At 34.6% G+C, this 22442-nt stretch overlaps 1 protein-coding gene across 1 annotated transcript; it reads right to left on the bottom strand.

Moving 5' to 3' along the window:
* Window positions 1-103: 103 nt before the first annotated feature.
* On the bottom strand, window positions 104-15034 carry LOC125067715 (zinc finger protein 700-like). The gene is made up of 13 exons (XM_047676441.1): window positions 14631-15034; window positions 14405-14536; window positions 13695-14060; window positions 9926-10123; window positions 9144-9281; window positions 8830-8957; window positions 8406-8480; window positions 7868-8000; window positions 7447-7580; window positions 6820-6964; window positions 6310-6429; window positions 5917-6114; window positions 104-862 (listed from the first exon to the last, which is right to left on the bottom strand). The coding sequence occupies exons 1-13, from the start codon at window positions 14736-14738 to the stop codon at window positions 677-679; spliced, it is 2061 nt and encodes a 686-aa protein (XP_047532397.1). The 5' UTR covers window positions 14739-15034; the 3' UTR covers window positions 104-676.
* Between the last annotated feature and the right edge of the window lie 7408 nt (window positions 15035-22442).

Raw genomic sequence — 22442 nt, 5'->3', positions numbered from 1 at the left:
ACAAGTCAAAAAGATATGAAATAATTTATTTATAAGTTACATATGCACATGAATACATTTAAATATTCATCTAGTTATTATACCTTATAATGTTGTGTGTTTATATAAATGGACTTAAAATATAATACTGATTTTAAAGGCAAAAGAATACAATCACAAAGTAATACTTAAATAAAAAATCATTAAACGAATGATTTTAATTAAAATGTCATGCAGTATATAAAATCATGATGTATAATTTGTTACTCTATATCAACTTTGTTCATGATTTCTTTAATATTTTTCATAAAATAGTTTGTGATTTGTAACATTTCATAACAATTTGAACATAACATATTGACTAGTGTAATATTATGTTAGTTTAAATGTTGTCTAATTTATATTGTCAGGAAATTAATGGTTATCTTGAACACTGAGACTAGGGTCCTCAGTGATCTATGACAAACCCGTTAACTGCGGGTTTTGGAAGGTTTTTTGAAATGTATTTGTATTAGTCTTTTTTCTTAAAGACTATTATTTTGATCTATGAAATACTTTGTCACATTCACTATTTGGATTGCTTATTTTAAATTTAGTATTTTAGTTTTTCTATTCACTAGTTTATCTGCACTCAAATTCGTCCAGTTCGCAAATCCTCAAAAAGTTTTCTTCAAGTACTTGTCACGTGGAGTGTGCTCTAGTAGAGGAACTGCGCGGCGGGCTGGTCGCGGGGCGCCTTGTTGCGGCGCTCGAGGCGCGAGCGGCTGACGTAGGGCGACGGCTGCTTGAGGTGCACGGTGCGCACGTGCAGCTTGCGGCTGTTGGACTGCGCGAAAGCTTTCCCGCACACTTCGCACGCGTAAGGCTTCACCCCCGTGTGGCTCTGTAATAGAGTTGCCATATTAAAAATATATTATTGGCTCTTCATTTTACTTCAGACACCATTGTATTTATTTATTTATTATTTATTTATTGCTTTAGAAATACCATCGGCATATTCACAAATCATATTTAGGAAAAACAACAAAAGAAAACTTGTACAGTGTGATACACCATTACAGGTATTTACATTTTACAACTTACATGTTAACAAAGGTAACTAAACACTACACTCAAACATTTAATAGAATCTGTGAGAATAAATTTTAAACAAAAAATATCAATACAATAGGATAACAAACAATCTTTGATAACAAAAAGGATATTATAATTATTTGACTTACCAATAACACTAATATTTTTGAATATTAAATATTAATTACTAACTAAAACAGTATCTAAATTTTTCTTAAAACGATCACTACTTAGTTCGTATATGTCGATGACATGGGAGTCAAGTTCATTGTAGGATCTCATACAACGAATTAATGGCGAAAATTTTCCAACATTTGTGCGATATCTAGGAATGGCGAAGGTGCCTTTAATTGGATATCGAGGAATGGTTTTCGGAACATATAAATTTATTTGAGAAAGTAGCCGTGGACAGTCTATGGAGTTGTGAATGAGCTTGTGTAAAAACATTAAATCATTCAGAGACCGTCGTTTCTCCAATGTATCTAGCTTAAAGTATTTTAAACGTGTCACATAGTCTGCTCGATATGGACAGCGCCTGTCTTTATATGCTAAAAATCTTGTAAAACCCTGTTGAATTTTTTCAAGGCGACTTTTATAAATTTTGTAACTTGGACTCCAAACTGGTGATGCATATTCTAAAACACTACGAATCAGGGAACGATACAACGTTATAATAGCTTGAATATTTTTAAAGTCATGACATGTTCTTTTAATAAAACCAACGAGTTTCAAGGATTTTTCTAAAATTTTGTTTATATGATTACTGAACTGTAATTTTTTGTCAATAACTACGCCCAAATCTCGGACCTCTTCAACTTCCGCTAATTCTTTATTGTTAATAGTATAGTTACATGAAATGATGTTTCTATTTTTAGTGAATCTGATATACTGACATTTATTTGCATTAAGTATCATTTTATTGTTATAGCACCACTGTTGTACGGAATTTAAATCGCGTTGCAGAAGTTCTGCATCGTGAATAGTTTTAATTGGCCTGTATAACTTTAAATCGTCAGCGAAAATTGAGCATTCACTATGACAAATGTAGTTCTCGATATCGTTTATAAATAATAAAAATAATATGGGACCGAGATGGGAACCTTGCGGGACACCAGAATGCGCTACAAATGGTTTAGACTTGAAACCGTTTATAACTACTTGTTGTAATCTATTTTTCAAGTAAGACTCTAACCAACGCAGTAAATCCCCATGTATTCCGTAATGTTTTAGTTTCTGCAATAGGATAGTGTGATCAACCTTGTCAAAAGCACTACTAAAGTCAGTATAAATCGCGTCAACCTGGATACCATTATCAACGTGATTAGAGATATCTGAAATGTAACTAACTAAATTACTTACAGTTGATTTATTTTTACAGAAACCGTGTTGATTTGCCGAGATAACATTTGAACTATACTTTGTTATTATTTGGCATATAATACGCTCAAATACCTTTGCAAAATGACTTAAGATGGATATAGGTCTATAATTATCTACTAAATCTCTGTCGCCTTTCTTATATATGGGAACAACATTAGCAATTTTCCAAGCTGACGGAAATACTCCGGTTCTGAAAGATGTTTCGAAAATTAGTTTTAATGGCAGCGTAATATTGTTGTAGGTCATTTTAATAAAAATGGATGGAATTCCATCAGGACCGGCTCCTTTACTAGGGTCAATCGATTTCAAAATATTTTTAATCGAGCGTTCATCAAACTGTACAGAGCTTAAAGAAAATTGGTGGTAAGAGTTTTTAGATGAAAGAGGTAAATTGTAAAAGCTGTTACAATTATCTTGTGTAAATATGGACGCAAATTTCATTCTGAAGAGGTTACAAATTTCTTCTCCAGTTCCAGCAACAAACGTACTATCTGCATTTGCGTACTTCATTTCTTTGGGAATACTTGAAGAGTTCCCACGTGTAGCTTTAATGAAAGACCAAAACCGAGCAGAGTTTTTGCAAACAGCATTTTCAGTACCTTCTTTATAACTGGCATAACAACTATTCGTAACCCTAGCAACACGAGAATTTAAACACTTGAGTTCTAAAAGATCTCTTGGATTGTTATATTTTTTGCATTTGGTTCTGATTTTTTCTTTTTCGGCTATGATTTTTAATAAACTGGATGAGAACCAAGCAGGATATTTTTGATTTCTAGGTTTTGTCTTAGGTATATGATTATTAATAATTGTTTTTAAAATATTATAAAAAATTGAAACCATGCCATCGACATCACCCGCAGCTGATCCAAGCTCTGATTCCCAATCAATCGATTTGAGTTTATCGTTAAGTAAAGCGTAGTCAGCTTTTTTAAAATTATGTGTAGCAAAAGTTTTGTCAATTAATGTACACGTATTATGAAATTTCAGTTGAATTTCTAAAGGTGGATGATGAGAATCAACTTTTGTAAATATATCAGAGCTGTTATCAACAGTAATATCTGAAAAATTAGCAAAAACTAAGTCGAGTATTCTACTATTACTATTTTTAACGTTATTAAATTGCGATAAATGATTTAAAGCCATGAAATCCTCCAATAGATACCCTAAGTATTTAGCATTATTATTTGGTTTTAACAATCCATCCTTGTGACTAGAAACCCAATCAATGAAACCTAAATTAAAATCACCTAATATAATCGTTTCACATAAATTGCTTTCCATTACTCTGCTTATATTGTTAATAATATTCTCTAATGAATCAGGTGATACCGGTGGTGGTAGGTAAACTATACAGAACAAAACGTTTTTAGTTATTCCACTCTCGCTTAAACGAACGGAAATCCATAAGTCTTCGTTTTTACTTTCAAGATGACTTACGCGTTTAGATTGTAAACTACTCGATACTCCAAATAAAACGCCGCCTCCTTTTTTCCCAGCCAATGATGTGGTGCACCTATCTCTTCTATAAATCGTATAATTTTTGTTTAAAATTTCGTTGTCATCTATAGAATCATCAAGCCAAGTCTCTGTTGCAGCAATAATATCATAATCATGTGTTAGTGAAGCTAGTTTTATTTCTTGTAGTTTGGTTTTCAAACCACGGACGTTTTGATAGTATATATTGAATATTTTATGGTAATTTACGGACTAATATGTAACGGTATTTTATGATGTTTCAAATATTTTCTAACGCTTCAATGTGACGTATCTGCTTCGCTGGAGACGTATCATTTTTGCGGACAAAGATACGCCCATTTCGGATCCACACATATGTAACACCTTTTTCACGAGCTGCTTGTGTAGTACGGGCATATAAATATTTAAGATGGGGTGATAAATGTTCCGAAACGTAGATAGGTGTTTTTTTGGTGCCAAAACCAAGATGGCCAGTGTGCAATTTATTTTCTCGGTTTGATTTATTAAATTTGGAAACTGCGGCTAAAACTTCGTCTCTGGCTCTGGTACTAATAAGCTTAACAATAATGGATCTTGGCTTGCTACTTGTTTCGTCCATTTTCCGTACCCTTACACAATTTACTATATCAGCATCTTGTAGTGGAGCTGAAACAGTAGAAGCCAACTGCTTTACAATCGTAATTAGGTTCTCAGACTTATTTTCAGGTACGCCGCTTAGTTCTATATTGTTTTCTCGTGAATGTTGTTCCAATAGAGTCATACGATTAGATAGATTAATAATTTTATCAGACAGTTTTTTATTTTCTTCGGAAAGTACTTTCACTTTATTTTCATATGTATTTAGATCAGTCTTAACTTTGTCGTAATCAGCGCTAATAAATTCTATTGTAGATTTAAGATCCTTTAAAGTGGCCAAATCATTTTTAATTAAGTCAAACTCTTTCGCAAAATAAAAACTTACAGCATTTTTGACAGCCTCAGCAACTGCACTTTGTATTTCTTTCCTGATTATAGGCATTAAATTATGAACAAAAGTAGGTGGAAAATTTATACTTAAGTCTTCAATTGAATTTTCAGAAGTAATGTCATGTTTATTTTTTTGTGTTATTAAAACATCAGTTTCTATTGGTGATTGTGTTGGCTTTAAAGGGGTATTAGTATTATCAGATTTCTTGTTTTTACACATATTACACTTCCATTGGTTCCTTTTTTCGATATCCATCAGAGAAAATGACTTGTCAGATATATTCGTACAGGCAATTTCAAAGAACTGAGAACATATGGTGCACCGTAAAAATCTGCGATCTTTTATAGCTTTTTGACAACCCGAACAGGTCTTTCGAGTTGACGACATTGTTTGAAATTGTATTCACAATTTTATAAGAGTTAAGTTTATTGTTAAATTAACAAAACAACTCTTTATTCAAACAGAAAAAACGGATTGTTGTGCTAAAGACTCACATTAAAAAGCATACAGCGCTTCAAGTTTCGTCTAGGCGTTGGACGAGAACGGTTTTGCAATACAATTGAAGCGATGGAGCGCTTTATGTTTGTGGCCGGCTCGGAATGCTAATTAGCGTTGTATCCAGCGATGTAAGTGCTAGCGTCAACAACTAAGTCCGTTGGACGCAGTAACACTGCAGTGGTGAAGCGCTACAAGAGTACGCAGCACACCTCGATGTTGCGGGTTGTCGTAGGTCGTGAACTCAGCACTTATTAAGATTTTGTAAATTGTTTTTGCTTATTACTCACAATTAACTTATAATTTTAGTCAGATTTATACACTGTAAGTTAGCACTGTCCATCAGCAAAACTATGGTATAATTGGTATGAAATATAATTCACTTTTTACTTGAAAACAAAAAATAAACAACAGAGCGTAGTGTTAGCGTGTTAACGTCGCGGTATAATCATAGTAATACAGAAGTTTCACATGGCTATGTCTGTCCTCGTATTCAATTAAAAATAAGTTCGTTTGGTACTTAGTCGAATGTTATGACTTACCCTGAAATGCCTGTCTAATGCACCTTTCATCTTGAAAGCCTTGGAACACATGGAGCACGGGTGCGGACGATGTTCCGAATGCGTCTTCTCATGCATTTGTAAGTTTGTCCGGTTGAAGAATGCCTTTGGACACTGGGGGCACTTAAACGCTCTCTCCTCGAAGTGGGTTCTCTTGTGGTAGACAAGGAATGCATTACCCTGTCCCGAAAAACCATAAATAGTTTTAACAATAACATTGTACTTACTCTGATATAACTCAAAAAATAAAGATAACAACAAGCTCTGTAGTAAAGAGGGGCTTAGATTTCTATTATATAGATTCCTATGCGGTACCCCTTACTATTCTGAAAATTATTAGGTATTAAATATTTGTATTCAATTCAAAATAAATACCCGAAAGCCTTTTCCGCAGATGTCACAAATGTAATCCTTTTGAACGGGATAGTTCTTGTCGGGATGGACGCGTCGGAAGTGGTTCCAGTACTCGCGCGCATTCGGGATCTCCTCCGAGCACTGGCAAAATAAAAAGCTCAACTATCAAACCAGAAACAAGTGGTGTACCCCTGACCGACTTTGGTAAACGTGGCTATTTTAACCTTTCCATGCGGGATCATTTTCCATACTGACGACTTTTTAGGGGGTTCAGTACGATGGACGAGATTTTATATCCTACCGAAGATGCACCTTCAGTACGGAGAGCGTATTATTACTACTTTTCTTAAAATAGATACCCGACATTGGTGTGAGCATGCACATTACATTAAGTTTTTAAAACTGAATCCTTGCAAATAGATACAACTCCAGTATGATGTAAATTATAGGGGTACAATATATTTTGTATCTCGTTTACACGTTCCTATAGTAGAGTAGGGGGAGAGGGGGGGGGGGGGGGGCGGTACGCACGTGGTCGCAGCGCGCGGGCCAGTGCGCGTGCGCGGGCTTGGCCTTCCCGTAGTTGCGCGGGCGCGCGCGCGCGTGGTGGCGGCGGTGGTGCACGCGCAGCGCCTCCGCGTCGGGGAACGAGTCGCCGCACACGCGGCAGCCCGTGCTGCCGATGCATTAGGCAGTGAGTCATAGATTCCATGCCGTCTGATCATATAATAATAAAATAATATGCCTCGCTTATGCAAGTTCATACCCGAATCAATTTTATTCATAGTCTTTCATATTAAATTGATATCGTATTGTAATTATGAAATAGAGCACCTTGACTTGTGTCGGATGAAATTTTTACAAGATGGAAATCTCTCAATTTGCTTTGAAGCAACCTGTTGAAATAAGCTCCAAATCGTGTCCTCGAGAGAAGAAGAAAGTTTTGCTCAGCGGCGGGACATTTACAGACACGACACTATTCCATAGACATATATATTTCTTCAGCGCTCCAAACACTATGAAACTTCAACGCGTTTCTTTTTAATCAATTTTAATTACTCAGGGTGGATTCCACAGATTATATCTCTTCAAAACATAGGAATCTTTAGTAGATTCACTTCCGATTTTGAACGATGCAATCGCTTATTACTATATTACCTGAAGTCAGTGCTCTGTGTGTGCTTGACCGACGTCACCATGTGTCGCTTGTACGCCTCCATCGACACAAACTTCACGTCGCACTGCGGGCAATACGGCATGTCGTCCTTTTCTGTCTTTGTTTTTTCTTTATCCTGTTATTTTTTTTATAACTTTAACACTTTAAGATTTCACTTACTTTAATTTATTGGCCCTCCCCGCTCACCCGCTCCCCGCAGCCCCTTTAACTTCAACCAGCATTACTCCAGGTTAATAATTTTGTGTTTGGCTTGTCTTAGTTTGGCTAAGTCAATTAATGTATTTGATTTTTTTTTTTGAGTTTGGTCATTTAACGTCACAGCCACATTGTATATATTTTTTTATAGTAAAAAAAAATCTCAGTTTCATCCCAGACTTAAAAGGTTTCAAAGTGTACACTTACGACAGTGGTTTTGTGCATCATGGTCTTGTGCATAGCGAGGCCCAGCTTGCTGACGAAGGAGTACCCGCACACCCCGCAGATAAATTCCGACGGATGCTTCATGCGTACGTGCGACAAGTACGACGTCCATTTCCTGAAGGCAACAATCAATCAAACAAAAAATCTTTAAATTTTGAACCTCCAGGTTCAAATTTAGATGATTTGAGTTTAAAAAATTTAGAAGTTAGGCTTAACATAGTATACATTCCATTATATTTGAATCTGCAAAGTATTTTGTCTCCCAATTACTCATTACAGACATCATATTATATATAATAAATAAAAGAGAGCTGCCGTGGAACACCCGGTTGTAACGAAGTTATTTATTTATATATATGTATATATATCAAACAAAATAAATATTTTTATATTAAACAATGGAAAGAGACAAAGAGAAAGGGATGAGATAACGGTTTTCCTTACGTGACGATTTCCAGCAGTTCACTCTACTGTAAGCCGCGTTAAAGAACTTCGTTTCAAGGATAAATCGGATACTTACGTCAATACATCGTCGCAGTACTGGCATTTGTACGTGACACCTTTATGCCACATCTGATGTTGTCTTGCTTGAGTCCTGCAAATAACAATAAAAAATCACACTCATGTCAAAACTTGTTTGTTTGTTTGAAGCTTTATGTAGGCAAATGTTCGATTTTCAAAGTTTCATCTACCTAATTTTGAGTCTATGGTTTAGAGGTAAAAAATTCGACTAACCGAGGTTGTACAGTTTAAATATCGTTTTTTTTAAATGGGATATTGTGTAACCTTTCAAAGGAAATATTATTATTCATTTTTATGGGCACTATATATGTTCGTACATGTAAATACTGTCTTACCTTATACCAAGATAATCCCATAGACAATCACCATATCAATCATTTAACATATTACTAACCATATGTAGATAATAAAAAAATACCCACCCAGACTTAGAGACATACGGACAAGATTTGCACGCATATTTCTTTTCGTGGTTTGAACTGTGTTTCTGCAGTATTCGCTTCGTTTTAAATCTGAACTTACAGATTTGACACTCCAAGTCCCCTGCACTCTGGAATTAGCCTCATTCATTTAATTAAAATATAAAATAATAATAACAAAAGATAACCTACAATAAATATTTAGCACAATAAATAAAACCAGAGTTTAATATAATTTTAATATAATATTTGGAATCTAGTTATGGACATATGGCAAATTTTAGATACTAGTCTAATAAATAACGTTGGCTAGTTACCGGTTCGTGTTTGCTGACGTGATGCTTCCACGCCTGCGCGTCGATGAACCCTTTGAAACACAACTTGCACTGGAATATTGCGTTGACATAGTTCGAAGAACTCTGCCGTTGTAAGATCTCCGCCTTTTGTTGTTCTTCCTGTAGATTAAAGGGAGTACTGTGAGGTCCATTTAACCGATCTCAACTATGCTGGCAACTTTACTTGGTGGTAGGGCTTAGTGCAAGCCTGTCTGGGTAGGTACCACCTACTCATCAGATATTCTACCGCCGAGCAACAGTACTCAGTATTGTTGTATTCCGGTTTGAAGGGTGAGCCAGTGTAACTGCAGGCATAAGAGACAACAACTTAGTTCCCAAGAGTGGTGGTGCATTGGCGATGTAAGGAATGGTTAATATATCTTGTAGCGCCATTGTCTATGGGCGGTGGTGACCACTTACCATCAGATGGCCCATATGCTCATCCAGCAAACTATACCATAAAAAACTGACCATTCTTAAAAGAGATTCAGTGAATTTTGAGTTTGTTCTTATGGAATAATTACAGGATCTTACTTTGTTCGTCACAAGAGACGAGAGTGTGACGCTGACAATTGCATTTCAGACTGTCATTGAGACTTACTTCGAAGAAAAACCTAATTATTTTTATTAGCCCAATTTGGGATTCATTATCATCTGCAAAATATTTGCAAGTGTTTGAATGGTGGTAATCACTTGATATATAGAGGACCAGCCTTCGTATTATATTATAAAATGCTAACGAATTAGTTAACCTAAATGGTTACCGTTAATGTAATAATGTCACAATAGTTCTCCAGATCAAAGTCCTCTTCAATAACACCTCCAGTGTTGTTGGTGCGACGTTGTTTTGGGACAGTTGTTGGTTTTCTAGATTTTTCTTCATTCTTCCTGGGCCTTCCACGCTTTGGTTTGACCTCTATCAATATGCTTTCGCGTGGAACTTTATTTGTTTCGTTTGTTGCCTGAAATTAATTAATTTTTGTATATTTATTATGATATAATATGTGGGTAATATTTGATGTTGTGATCACCAATAAAAATAAATATAATCATCGTGTTAATATGATGTATCCTTATTATATACTATTGTCATTTCTATATGTGATTCTAAGAATAAATACAATTACAGACCTATTTCTGTACTCTCAACTTTAAGTAAAATTTTGAAAAAAAAAAGTTCAACTTATCGTCCATTTCGGTACAAATACTATTTTTCATAGCGGGCTTTACGAGAGGTCGCTTGACAACTGATACGGGAATACCACTTCTTAAATATATACACATCAACATCGTCTAGGGATATTTTGTATAAAGTTCTTAAGCTCAAAAAATCCTGGCCAGTTTTAAAATCTTTTAATGCAAGACTACTTTGTAAACCTTTTTGGACGATTCTAAATTTGAATTTGAAAAAAATAAATAAAAACAAAATATTTACGCGGCATAATGGTAGCGAAATCCGAAAGTTTCGTTTAGGTATTGTAATTTTGAGATATTTTTTTGTGTAAAATTTAAGTTTTATAACAAGTTATCGATTAATTTCGAGTTAAACCTATTGTGTGCATCATGCAGCGGCGCCATTTAACGAGAGAAGAAATGTTAAGGGCAGTAGGCATGCTCCAAGCTGGGGCTACTCAACGGAGTATTGCTGAGGAGATTGGAACAAGACAAAACGTTATATCTAGGTTATGGTCACGCTACCGTGCTACTGGTGAAGTGGCCGAAAGACATCCAGGTGGGAAGCGCATAACCACTCAACGTCAAGTCCGATATTTGCAAGTTGGCGCGAAAAGAGAACCAAATGTTACGGCATTGCAGTTGGTTAAGAGGCTCCAGTCAGAGGACCAGTTGTTTGTGAGTGACCAAACTGTAAGGAGAAGGCTGCATGAAGCTAACCTTCATACTCGCAGACCGCTTCGTACTCCAGCACTACGCCGAGGAAATCGTGGGCGACGACTAGAGTGGGCTCGTGTACATTTGCTCTGAGAAGCTAACCAGTGGTCTGTAGTACTGTTTACCGATGAGTCCCGGTTCGGTTTTCATCCCGATACACGTAGAGTACGTGTTTGGCGAGTCGGTCTGGTCGTTATAGCCGTCTGCAACATCTTTAGGAAGTCCATTCATACCACGGCGAGACAATTATGGTTTGGGCGGGAATTCGTCTTGGTGGAAGAACAGACCTCGTTTGGATCAGAAACACCATGACGGCTGAAAAATACCGTAACGAGGTGCTAGTGCTGATAATTTACCCCCATAGACTACAAATGGGCCAAGAATTCACGCTCATGCACGATAACGCCCGTCCGCACACAGCGAGAGTGGTGACGAGATGGTTGCAGGAACAAGACGTATCGGTCTTAGGCTGGCCCGCTCAATCACCTGACCTAAACCCCATAGAGCACGCGTGGGACATGCTCCAAAGAAGGGCTTTGAGGAATTTCCCTACAAATATTGCGACGGAAGAGCAACTTTTTTGGCATCTTAGTCGGACCTGGGACAATATACCGCAGCAAGACTTGGATAACTTCATCCAAAGTATGAAAAATCGTTGCAGGACCGTTGTAAATGTGATGGGTGGTTTTTCAGACTACTGATTTTTCATATAACTGTTAAAAACAATAACTTTTCTATATTTTTCACATTTTCTTGAGTCAAACATTAATTGTTAGTTTTACCATTATTTTACGTTTTTTCTTTATTTAAGTATAAAATTGTTTAGGCAAAATAATAAGGTTTTTTTTTTATTCTGGAGTATAGTCAGATAAATGGGCTTTATAAAAATGTAAACATGTTGCACATTATCTTTAATAAATTTTGAAATAATTGAGTAAATTCAAAATATCCCTAGACAGTGTTGATGTGTGTATTTACGATACATGGGAAATATCGCAAAATTCTATTGAAGCTTTCTGTGATATTTTGTATTAAGCATTTGATTGTGTATAACAAGAAACGCTTCCATATAATCTCAAATACTATGGTATTAATGGTAAAGGTCATGATCATATAGCTTCATGTTTAAGTCAAAGAGTCCAACTAGTTTTCATTGAAGAAATAAAGTCTTCTGGATCTATTGCTAAAAATGGGTGTTCCACAGGGATCACCTTTAGGTTCTATTTCTAGTACATATATATATAAATGATCTTCCTTTCTATGTTAAAAGTATCTGTGATAATGTTTTGTTGTTTGCTGACGATACTTTACAGATTTTTAAGGTCGAGGAAAAAAAAAATAACTATGACGATGTAAACATTGTATCACTGATACAATTGGATCGCAATAAATAATGTTAGAAAGCTTAACCATAACCCTACCAAATTTTAGAAAATAAAATTATAATTTATCATGAAATGGTGGGATCTTGATTTAGCCAATGCTGTGGTGTTTATAGTAATAGAATTGGATTATAAACTTAGTAGAGTCCTCATTTATCGTCCCTAACACAAAGACGCAGCTCCGCAGCATACGCGGTTAGAAAAGATAGTGGATATTAATACCTGTCGTCTAGTATATTTTAGTTATTTTCATAGTATTATGTCATATGGCATATTCATTTGCGGTAACGCTTCAGATATTGAATCTGTTTTTATTTTAAAAAGAGAGTTGTCTGGTCTATTTATAATCCTGGAGCTCGAGACTCCGTTAGGGATGCTTTAACAATGAAGAAATAGTCACTGTTTCGTCATAATATATATTTACAACAATATTATGTATATTCACAGTAACATTGATCACTTTGATTGAATCGGTGATAATCATTGTATTTACACGAGACATAAGAATAAGCTTATAACGCCAAGTTTATGACTCCGCAAAGTCAGTAAATCCTTCTTGGGGCAAAGTATCCGTTTCTATAATAAAATGCTGCAGATATTTATAACTTTGCAAATTCCTTGATTCAAATCATTTGTTAAGAATACTTTAATAATAAAAGCATATTATTCGACAAGATTATATAGATGTTAAAAAAGGGTGGAGCTGATACTTGTTGAAAATTTAGTAGGCTATACTACATACACATACAATTCTATTTAACAAGCATAAGTTTGTATTTAAAATGTTGGAAAACAGTAACTACTGAGTTTCTGGGCAGTTCTTCTTAGTAGAATCTACATTCCGAACCGGTGGTAGCTTCACTTAATATTGTTTTGTCAAATGACCATTCAAATGTGCTTGTAAAAGCCTACTTGAATAAAGTATATTTTTATTTTAATGTTTCTTCTTAGAATAGTATGTATTGATAAGCAGTTGTAGTATTTCAAATGTGTTGTAAAATGAGATTAATGTGCTTATATCTAATAATAAAATATATATTTAAATTATATTATATAAAAAACTGTAACACTATGATTAGTATAGAGACAATCAATGGCTTATTGAGTCGGCTCTAATTAAGGCAACTCAATGATGTCCTAATGAACATATGGAATAACATCATAGGGTTGCCTTAATGTGTGGCTGAATTCAACAACTCTTTTATCACAAGCAAAAGTGAACAAGAAGGACTCTTCACTCATTATCATGAGTACCACTTACTTCTAAATCATCTTCCCTATCTATTTTAACTGCTTTATCAATGCTGACTTTTTTCCTTCTCTTCATTTTCATTTCTTTTTTCTTCTCTTTATGTAAAGACAGTGGTTCATCATCGTCACTTGACAATATTTTATCAACACTTGAGAGTAAGGATAGATCATCACAACTGTTTTCCCTTTTGATGTTATCTTTATCATCAAAATATTCTCCATCATCGATAACTTCAAATGGTTCTGTTTTAATTTCATTATTAATGTCTAAATCTACATCAGCTGTTATATTCATGCACTTTACTTGGCTAAGTGTTATATTGGAAGACAGACGGAAAACATCTTTATCTATTTTCTTTATAACATCACTAGTAATCTGTAAAGAAGAAGAAGATTCTGATTAATACATTCATTCATAAATAGTTAAATAAATTAAATTTAATTATAGAGAAAATACAACAATGGCTAGAACAATGTCTGTTTTGCGATACAATAATCAATTTTAAAAAGTATGTTGGTCACCAAATGGTAATTTACCTTCTTGGCCAGTAGACACTAACAATATGAAAAGTATAAATAACTTCATACATTCACAATGCACTACCAACCACAGGATGTAAGATGTATTGTGCATACACTGATTCATCTCATAAATGGGAGCAGTACAAAGTATTCATACAATTACTGCCACCGATAATACTTGAACAACTTAATAATTACCTTTTCACATGAGTGCAATAAGCCTATTAATGTCGCTTGCCCTCGCAAACATCTCTCCCTAAAGATATAAAACTTTTGTAAGTGGGCAGTACATTCATAGCAAATATATTTTGGCAGGTTTTCCACTTCAGTCTGAAATTAATTTACGATAAAATATCATAATTATAAATAATACTTAAATATAATGTTATTATTTTATACATTAAAATCTGAATAAAATACTTACATGACATCCTACTAAAACTTCGTAATAAGTTTCCAATGAGTACGAATGTAAATTATACATTTTCACATCCATTATAAGGCATATTCTGCACACTTTTATATCCTTCATGATTATTTTTTGATTATAAATACTTATAAATTAAATTCAAATAAGTTACTAATTCGCGGTCTCAAACACGAACACTGGATGATAGAGTTAGAAAACATTAGAACTTCTACGGTAATATCATTCTTTAAAACATTACATATATATCACACATCGTTAGGCATTTTATGAATTTAAAACGATAATGTAAATAATTAAATGTAGATTGAATGTCCAAAACTTAAGATTAACTATCTTTCATTTTTATTTCAGTAATAAATACAACAAGAATGTCTAGTTCTACACAAGACGCCATGAAGCTGCCATTTTACTGTTGACAACTAATGACATTAGCAAATAGCGATAGCAACATTTCTTTCGATTAAACAATTTAAGGTTTCGCTTATATTTTTAATTTTAATTTTTCGTCCGTATATGAGTATATGAAGATAAAACATTTGACTCTTATATAAACGTACTATGCGTACGGAAGAGTCTGAAATTTGACAGAGTTAAGTTTATTTTGGGAGGACGTGGGAAGGTAAAAGTTATTGTAGGTAAGTTAAGCTACGAATACATTCTATTAAATAAAACAAAACGTGTTAACAAAACATGTTTTTTTACGTTATCGTAAATGTCAAATAAAAGTTGATCGTAGGTGATAGCAGTTATATACTCTGTGGGTCGTAGTCAACCAAATAGTCCCGTGCGCCCGTTATTGATTAAATCTAAAAACTATGGAGTGTTTCTAAGTTGGCGGGGTAGATCAAAATTTTCAAGTTTTATTTGGTATTTCAACTGTTCGATATATTCTGATATATTTTCAATAAAAAAATGTTCATGTTTAGAATTTTTAAAAAATTAAATTTATTTACCTAACTATACCATTTGTGACTGTTTATTCGTTTGATATATATTTTCTGATTTGTTTTTCATTGTTACTTTGATTTAATATGAAATTGTTTGTTGATTTGATGATCGACAGTACCGTTGATACCTCATACACCGGCTGAGCTAATATTTCTCGGGAAAACGTCGAAAAAAACCGGAACAAACTTGTGTCTGAAATCGAGTCTTCGTTAAAAGAAGTCTCGAACTGGGGCCGGCTAAACCTAGTCCATTTCAACCCCAAAAAGACGCAAGTTTGCGCGTTAACCGCCAAAAAAACACCATTCGTCGTATCTCCACAATTCGAGAACTACACAGCTAGTATCGGAATACTTGGAGTCGATGTTGCGAGCCTCGTTCAGTTCCGCGGTCAATTGGAAGGCAAAGCCAAATTGGCATCAAAAAAGCTCGGTGTGCTCAGCAAGGCAAGACAGTATTTCACGTCGGCCCATCGTCTAAGACTATACAAGGCGCAAATTCGGCCTCACATGGAATACTGCTCTCATCTCTGTCCAGGTGCTCCCCAGTACCAGCTCCGTCCATTTGTCCGTATCCAACGTAGAGCGGCTCGAATTATCGACGATCAAGCCCTTTCCGATCTGCTTGATCCTTTGGCTCTGCGTAGAGATGTTGGATCGCTCTGCATCTTCTACAGAATTTATCACGGGGAATGTTCCTAGGAATTGTTTGGATTAATCCCGGCTGCTGAATTTCACCTTCGGACATCTCGTCAAAATTCCAAATATCACCCGCACCACCTAGGTGTCCGAAAATCCACAACAGCGATTTTTAAGACATTTTCTGACTCGCACAACCACTCTGTGGAACCAGCTTTCGCCGGCGGTTTTTCCGAACCGATACGACTTGGGAACCTTCAAGAAAAGAGCGTACTTATTTCTTAAAGGCCGGCAACGCATCTGTAACCCCTCTGGTGTTGCAGATGTCAATGGGTGGTGGTAATCACTTTCCATCAGGTGAGCCTCCTGCGCGTTTGCCCCCTATAACATAAAAAAAAAAAATTCGACTGTTCCCTATCTGTTCTTCATTGTTCAGTTAAAATTTTATTTTTTATGATGATTTATGATATCTTTATAAATTGAGGTAATTGAAATCCTCTCAACTACCTCATTCTCCAAACAAAAACAAAACAAATTGCATAGTAGCTGAAAAAAATAAAGTTTATTTTTTTATCTAAGTACTTTATTGATCACCACAAAGTAAATGGGGAAAAAAGGATTTAATGCCTGAAGACATTCTTCACAAGACGTAATCGCGCCGATGTACTAGGTTGAGAGGGATTTTCCTCTAAGAATATACATATAATAAAATTAGAGTGTCTGTTTGTAATATTCAAATAACCCATTTTTACTAAATACATACAGATGTGTACACGACATATATACCAAAATAACATTTTTTTACAATTTTTGTCTGTCTGTCTGTTTGTTCCGGCTAATCTCTGGAACGGCTGAACCGATTTCGACGGGACATTCACTGGCAGATCGGGGATGTAATAAGGAGTATCTTAGGCTACTTTTATTTTAGAATTATATATAGACTAAAAATAAAATCACGCTACAATATCCAAATAACTTAAATTAAAACAACGCGCACGAAGTCGCGGGCACAGCTAGTATAAAATATAATGAGGGACCATTCATTTATTACGTAAGACTATTTTCGCTAGTTTTTGACCCCCTCCTTCCCCCCTCATATAAGAAAAACTAAGAACGTGCAGACCCCCTCCCTCCCTGTTTAATATTTATTACGTAAGAATCTAAAGGAGAAAATGAATACACGTTTGGTTTATTTTACTGTTAATTTTTCAAAGTAACAACTTTTTGAAATGTGCCTATTTGTAATTTCAAAGGTTCTAAAGGTACACATCCCAGCAAACCTCAGCAATCGCGCGGTTTCCCGCGTTTTTTCAAGTAATTTTATTTTTTTGATCTTACGTAAGTACTATCGAAGCTCCTTCCCACCCCTTTGTAAGAAAACATAAGGTATGATCGACCTCCTCCCCCCCTAAATCGTCTTACGTAAAATATGAATGACCCCATATTTATGATATATCAGTGTTGGTGATTGAACAGTGGGGTATTACGGTTAGAGCATAGCAACTGTTGCTATAAAATATTTGTTGCGGATTGATATCAAATCAAAAAATTATAAATCAGTATTAAGGACCAATGTAGTATGCCACTACATTGGTCCTTAATACTGATTTACATACTGATCCTTAATACTCCATAATACTGATTAGTCGACTGCAGAACCACTTTTGCAAAGCGATTTATCTTCCGCCTCAAAATAGGCCTTAGTTTTAGTGATAACTTCATTCGAGCGAAATTTCTTACCAGTGAGCATTTTTTTTAGGTCTCCGGACAGCCAGTAGTCGCTGGGAGCCGAATATGGTGGATATGGGAGTAATTCGAAGTTCAATTTATGTAGTTTTGCCACTGTTTTGATTGATTTGTAACATGGTGCGGTGTATTGATGAAACAAAATGTTTTTCTTCGCCTTATGCGGGCGTTGCAATTTCAGCCTTCAGACGCTCCAGAAACGCTATATAATATTCACTTTTGATGTTATTTCCCTTCTCAAGATAGTCGATGAATATTTACACCATGCACATCCCAAAATATCGAGGCCATAACCTGTCCAGCCGATTGTTGTGCTTTCGGCCATGTTGGACGAGGTCCACCAGTTGCTATCCACTCAGATGATGATCATTTTGATTCCGGCGTGAAGTGGATCCATTTATCACGCATTGTCTGATATCGACGCAAAAATTTCGGTTTGTTACGTTTAAACATGGCCAAACACTGCTTAAAAACCTCAACACGTTCTTGTTTTTGGTCAACAGTGAGCAAACGCGGCACCCATTTTGAACTGAGCTTTCTTAGAGTCAAATGCTCATGCAATATAAAGCCACCACGTTCTTTTGATATCTTTACGATGTCAGCTAACTTACTCAACTTCACTTTTCATTCATCATTCAAAACGATTCAAAACGATTTTGTGTATTTTTTTATGTTTTCTGTTGTTACCGCCTCATTTGGACGTCCAGTACGTTCTGCATCATCGGTGTCTCTACGACCACGTTTGAAGTCAGCTATCCAACGGTTTATTGTTGTTTCTTGTCTTTTCAAGCCATTGCTTCGCCTGAAAGCTATTTTTTCTTATCAAGAAACAGTGTAAAATTAAAACAGTTTTTGATCCATTGTTTTGAAAATAGCAGAAGTAGCGACATCTTTAGTACAATAACTCACAAACTAATGAATAGAATATCATGAAATTTTAACAGCTGCCTTTATAAGATTAGTACTAACTGCAAAAGAGGTGGATAAAATAAAACTAGCGCCATATATGTGTTAGGCCCGGGACTTTTCAGCTCATGTAATATATATACATAATAAAGCCATAATAAATATTTTATATATATGAAGTGCACACTTAGCAGATCTGAAAAAATCGATTAATGACATTTTAAAAGAACACACAATTAGTTAATTTTAGTAGCCGTTCTCGGTAGTAAAGTTTTGGTTTGCCAAAGTATACTAAACTAAGTATTAACTTCAGAAGTTTAGTCTTAACTATACAAACTTACAACTCAATTTGAGAAATGTTTTAGGAACACGAACGACAGAAACAAAATATACATTATTATGACCAATGTACTAATTATCGTATACATAATGTAGTCTACCCCAAAGGCAGGTCGAGTAACAACAGTTAAACTAATTTGAGATTTAATTGGCATGTTATATTTCATGCCAATCCATGTAATCATTCAGGTCACGACCTCAAATATATATAATGCAACTATATTTTAAATTTGTAAAAAAAATGACGTTTTGATTCACGGTGAAGTTGTTTTTTAAAATTAAAAACATACGTATTCTATTAGTCTAATCTAAACTAATCACCTTTAAATTTAATAGTATTATAAAATCGGGGAAAACCAGCGTATTACGACGAAGCTGTTATCAAAATTTTGAAGTAAAAATCAAGTGGATATAAGAAGTTAAGTAAAGTAGTGTTGTATTATAAATAAAAACTACATATTGTATTAAGCTGATCTAAATCTGAATAGAATTCTCTGTAGTGCATAATATCTATAGCAGAATTATTGAGATTGTATAAGCTTATGAAAAAGGATTAAGTGAGAAATGATCAAAAATCTCTTTTTTACCTCAGGTATTATAATTCAAATGTCTTATGAATAAAATCTTAAGAATTCATTTAGTAATGCGACGAAAAAAAGGTCGACAGGGTCTAAAATTGGGTTGAACGACGGTAAAAGGTCACTCGTACTTACTTAAGAATTGCATTGACCACGAGAAATTGTTGCAGTTTTAAATATAAATGTCCTTCTTTGTTAATTTTAAAAATATTTCAGATGAAGGTCAGGTCTACACTCATAATCAACATCGTGGGATAATACTAAGGAGGAAGTGGATTTGCTAGGCAATGATTGCAGTATTTAACCTATCAATAACAAAGTATAAGTATACTCTATATTCAATGACTTATTGCATTCAACTGTGTGTACCAATTATATAATGTGTAATTGGTAAGCTTATTATAATGAGATTAATTATAGACGCTGTAGTAACGTAGTTGGTAAGGAAGCTTTATCTCTTAAACCGTAAGCAAAATTATATTATTTTATAGTATATATATATTTTTTAAATCATTTCTATATAAATTCCTCAAATATCATATTCTTTATAGAAGAGCAATATAAAAAATCAGTATCTAACATTATTGCATTTAGCTTTTTTATAACATGTTTTAGCGCACTCGTAAAAGTCAAAGACAAAAATCTACCAAGCCTCTAACACCTGAAGGTATATAAGTGAAATAGAAAATACAATACTTATCATAAGCAAAGTTTGAACTTTATTTCATTAATAGCTAACTTATAAGTTGCTGGTATACCAGCAGATCCGGAAAAACTTGGTTCAACTCAGTCTTAACCATAAGAAGTAATGTCGATCCCCGGCATGCTACAGGGGAACGATGCGTTGAATGGTTATATTTTTGGAACTGTTTTTTTATAGTATGGTAGGCGGACGGATAAATGGGCACAGGTTAATGGACACCACTATTAGAGTTATAAGAAATATCAACCGTCCCTTAATGAAGAAATGAAATGAGAACAATGCAGGAATTCCATTAATAATTCGCTCTGCCATTTTTTTTCCAGTAAATATGAGAATTCTTAATAATTTTACAATGAGTTACTTTGTAACAGTTTATTATTTAGTTTCCCATACGATGAAAATATCGTTCTTAATATAGATACTTATACTATGTACTAGTTTTCTCCCGCGGCTTTGTTCCCTTTTTAGGGGTTGTGATCATAAAATACTTTCATGGGGTTCAAGCTTGCTTCATACCAAATTTCATCAAATTCGATTCAGTGGCTAGGCCGTGATAGAGCAACAAACAGAATTACTTTATAATATTAGTAGAGATTTAAAGTTAGAATATTAAATATAACGTTAAGGTCGAATCATATCAAATGTATTTTATTCAAGTAAGCTTCACAATAAAGCGTTTTTGAATCGTTAATATTTAAACAATAACGCCAAAAAAAATCGTTAAAAACGGCAAGAAATTCGCATAGTTGTTCAGAACAGATTTTCAATGCGGTTATTCACAATTAGTGATCAATCAGTCCTGTGATGGAACTCGAGTTTAAATCCAGGCGTTTTTTTTTCTAAAAAGCTACAAACATATTTTAAAGAATATATATTGATCAATTTAGTTTTACTTAACAAACTTTTTGAAGAGGTAGAAGTATGAGAAAAGTTCAAATTGAAATTTCTTATAACCTACCTACTGTTGCGGATGTAGATTAACACAAAACAAACAACATTCATATCTGCATTACGTCATTTGCTAATTTAAATTAAATTCGTCTATGTCTGTAACGTTAAAAATAATGTTCTCATAATATTATACAAAAGCTACAGTGGCAACGTTAAAAAAAAACCTATATATTTTAAATGGGATACGAAAATAACCTACATTTCTTAGTAAATTGAAAAAAAAAATCTAAATTATAATCATATTTTCAACTTTATCATTATCGAGACGTTGAAATGGTAAGTGCACTTACCATCGAAGACAAAGTATTAGGAAAGTAACAATTAGACTTCAATTATACATGCATGATACAAATGCGAATAACTTGGCAAATGCTAATCTTCGATTTGTTATAAAGTAAGTGCTTTCACTTATTCAATTTCAATCGATTCCACTTTAACATTGTATGATGTATACCAGTAATTGGTAACTATTCTTAAATCGACACTGCCTCTTTCAGCCCTTATGTGGTAAATTGATGAGTGAGAAGCAGAACATTTTTTTCTGTATATTTTTTAAATGGATAAAGATTAAAAAATACCTAAGAAATTAAGAATTTATGAGTACAAATCCTATGCTACTGAATATGCCTGACCCAAAAAAAAAACTTTGTAAGTCCAGGGGCAAACAGCCACGCAGAGGCCCTTGAAGTCATTTTTAATGCTCGCTTAGAAAACTACAAACAAACGACGTTGAAGCATCGGTTAATGGCCTATCTACCCTAAGTTTTAACATGCATCAGGCGATTATGCAAAGGCAGGGTTTTGTGGAAGCACCTCTAGTTAGGGACCACCCATTCATTAAATTTTCTATCGCTAAGCAATACTTGATAAACAATACCAATGTTTCGGTTTGACGGATGAGTGAGTCAGTCAAACTAAAGGCACAACAGACGAAACATCTTAGTTCCCAAGGTTGTTGGTGGTTAGCGATGTAAGTTTACCGTAAATATTACTTACAGCG

This window comes from Vanessa atalanta, chromosome 12 (assembly GCF_905147765.1).
Source record: "Vanessa atalanta chromosome 12, ilVanAtal1.2, whole genome shotgun sequence".
NCBI classification, from domain to species: domain Eukaryota; kingdom Metazoa; phylum Arthropoda; class Insecta; order Lepidoptera; family Nymphalidae; genus Vanessa; species Vanessa atalanta.
Note: the sequence above shows the minus strand (reverse complement) of the source record. Positions and strands in the feature narration are given on the sequence as shown.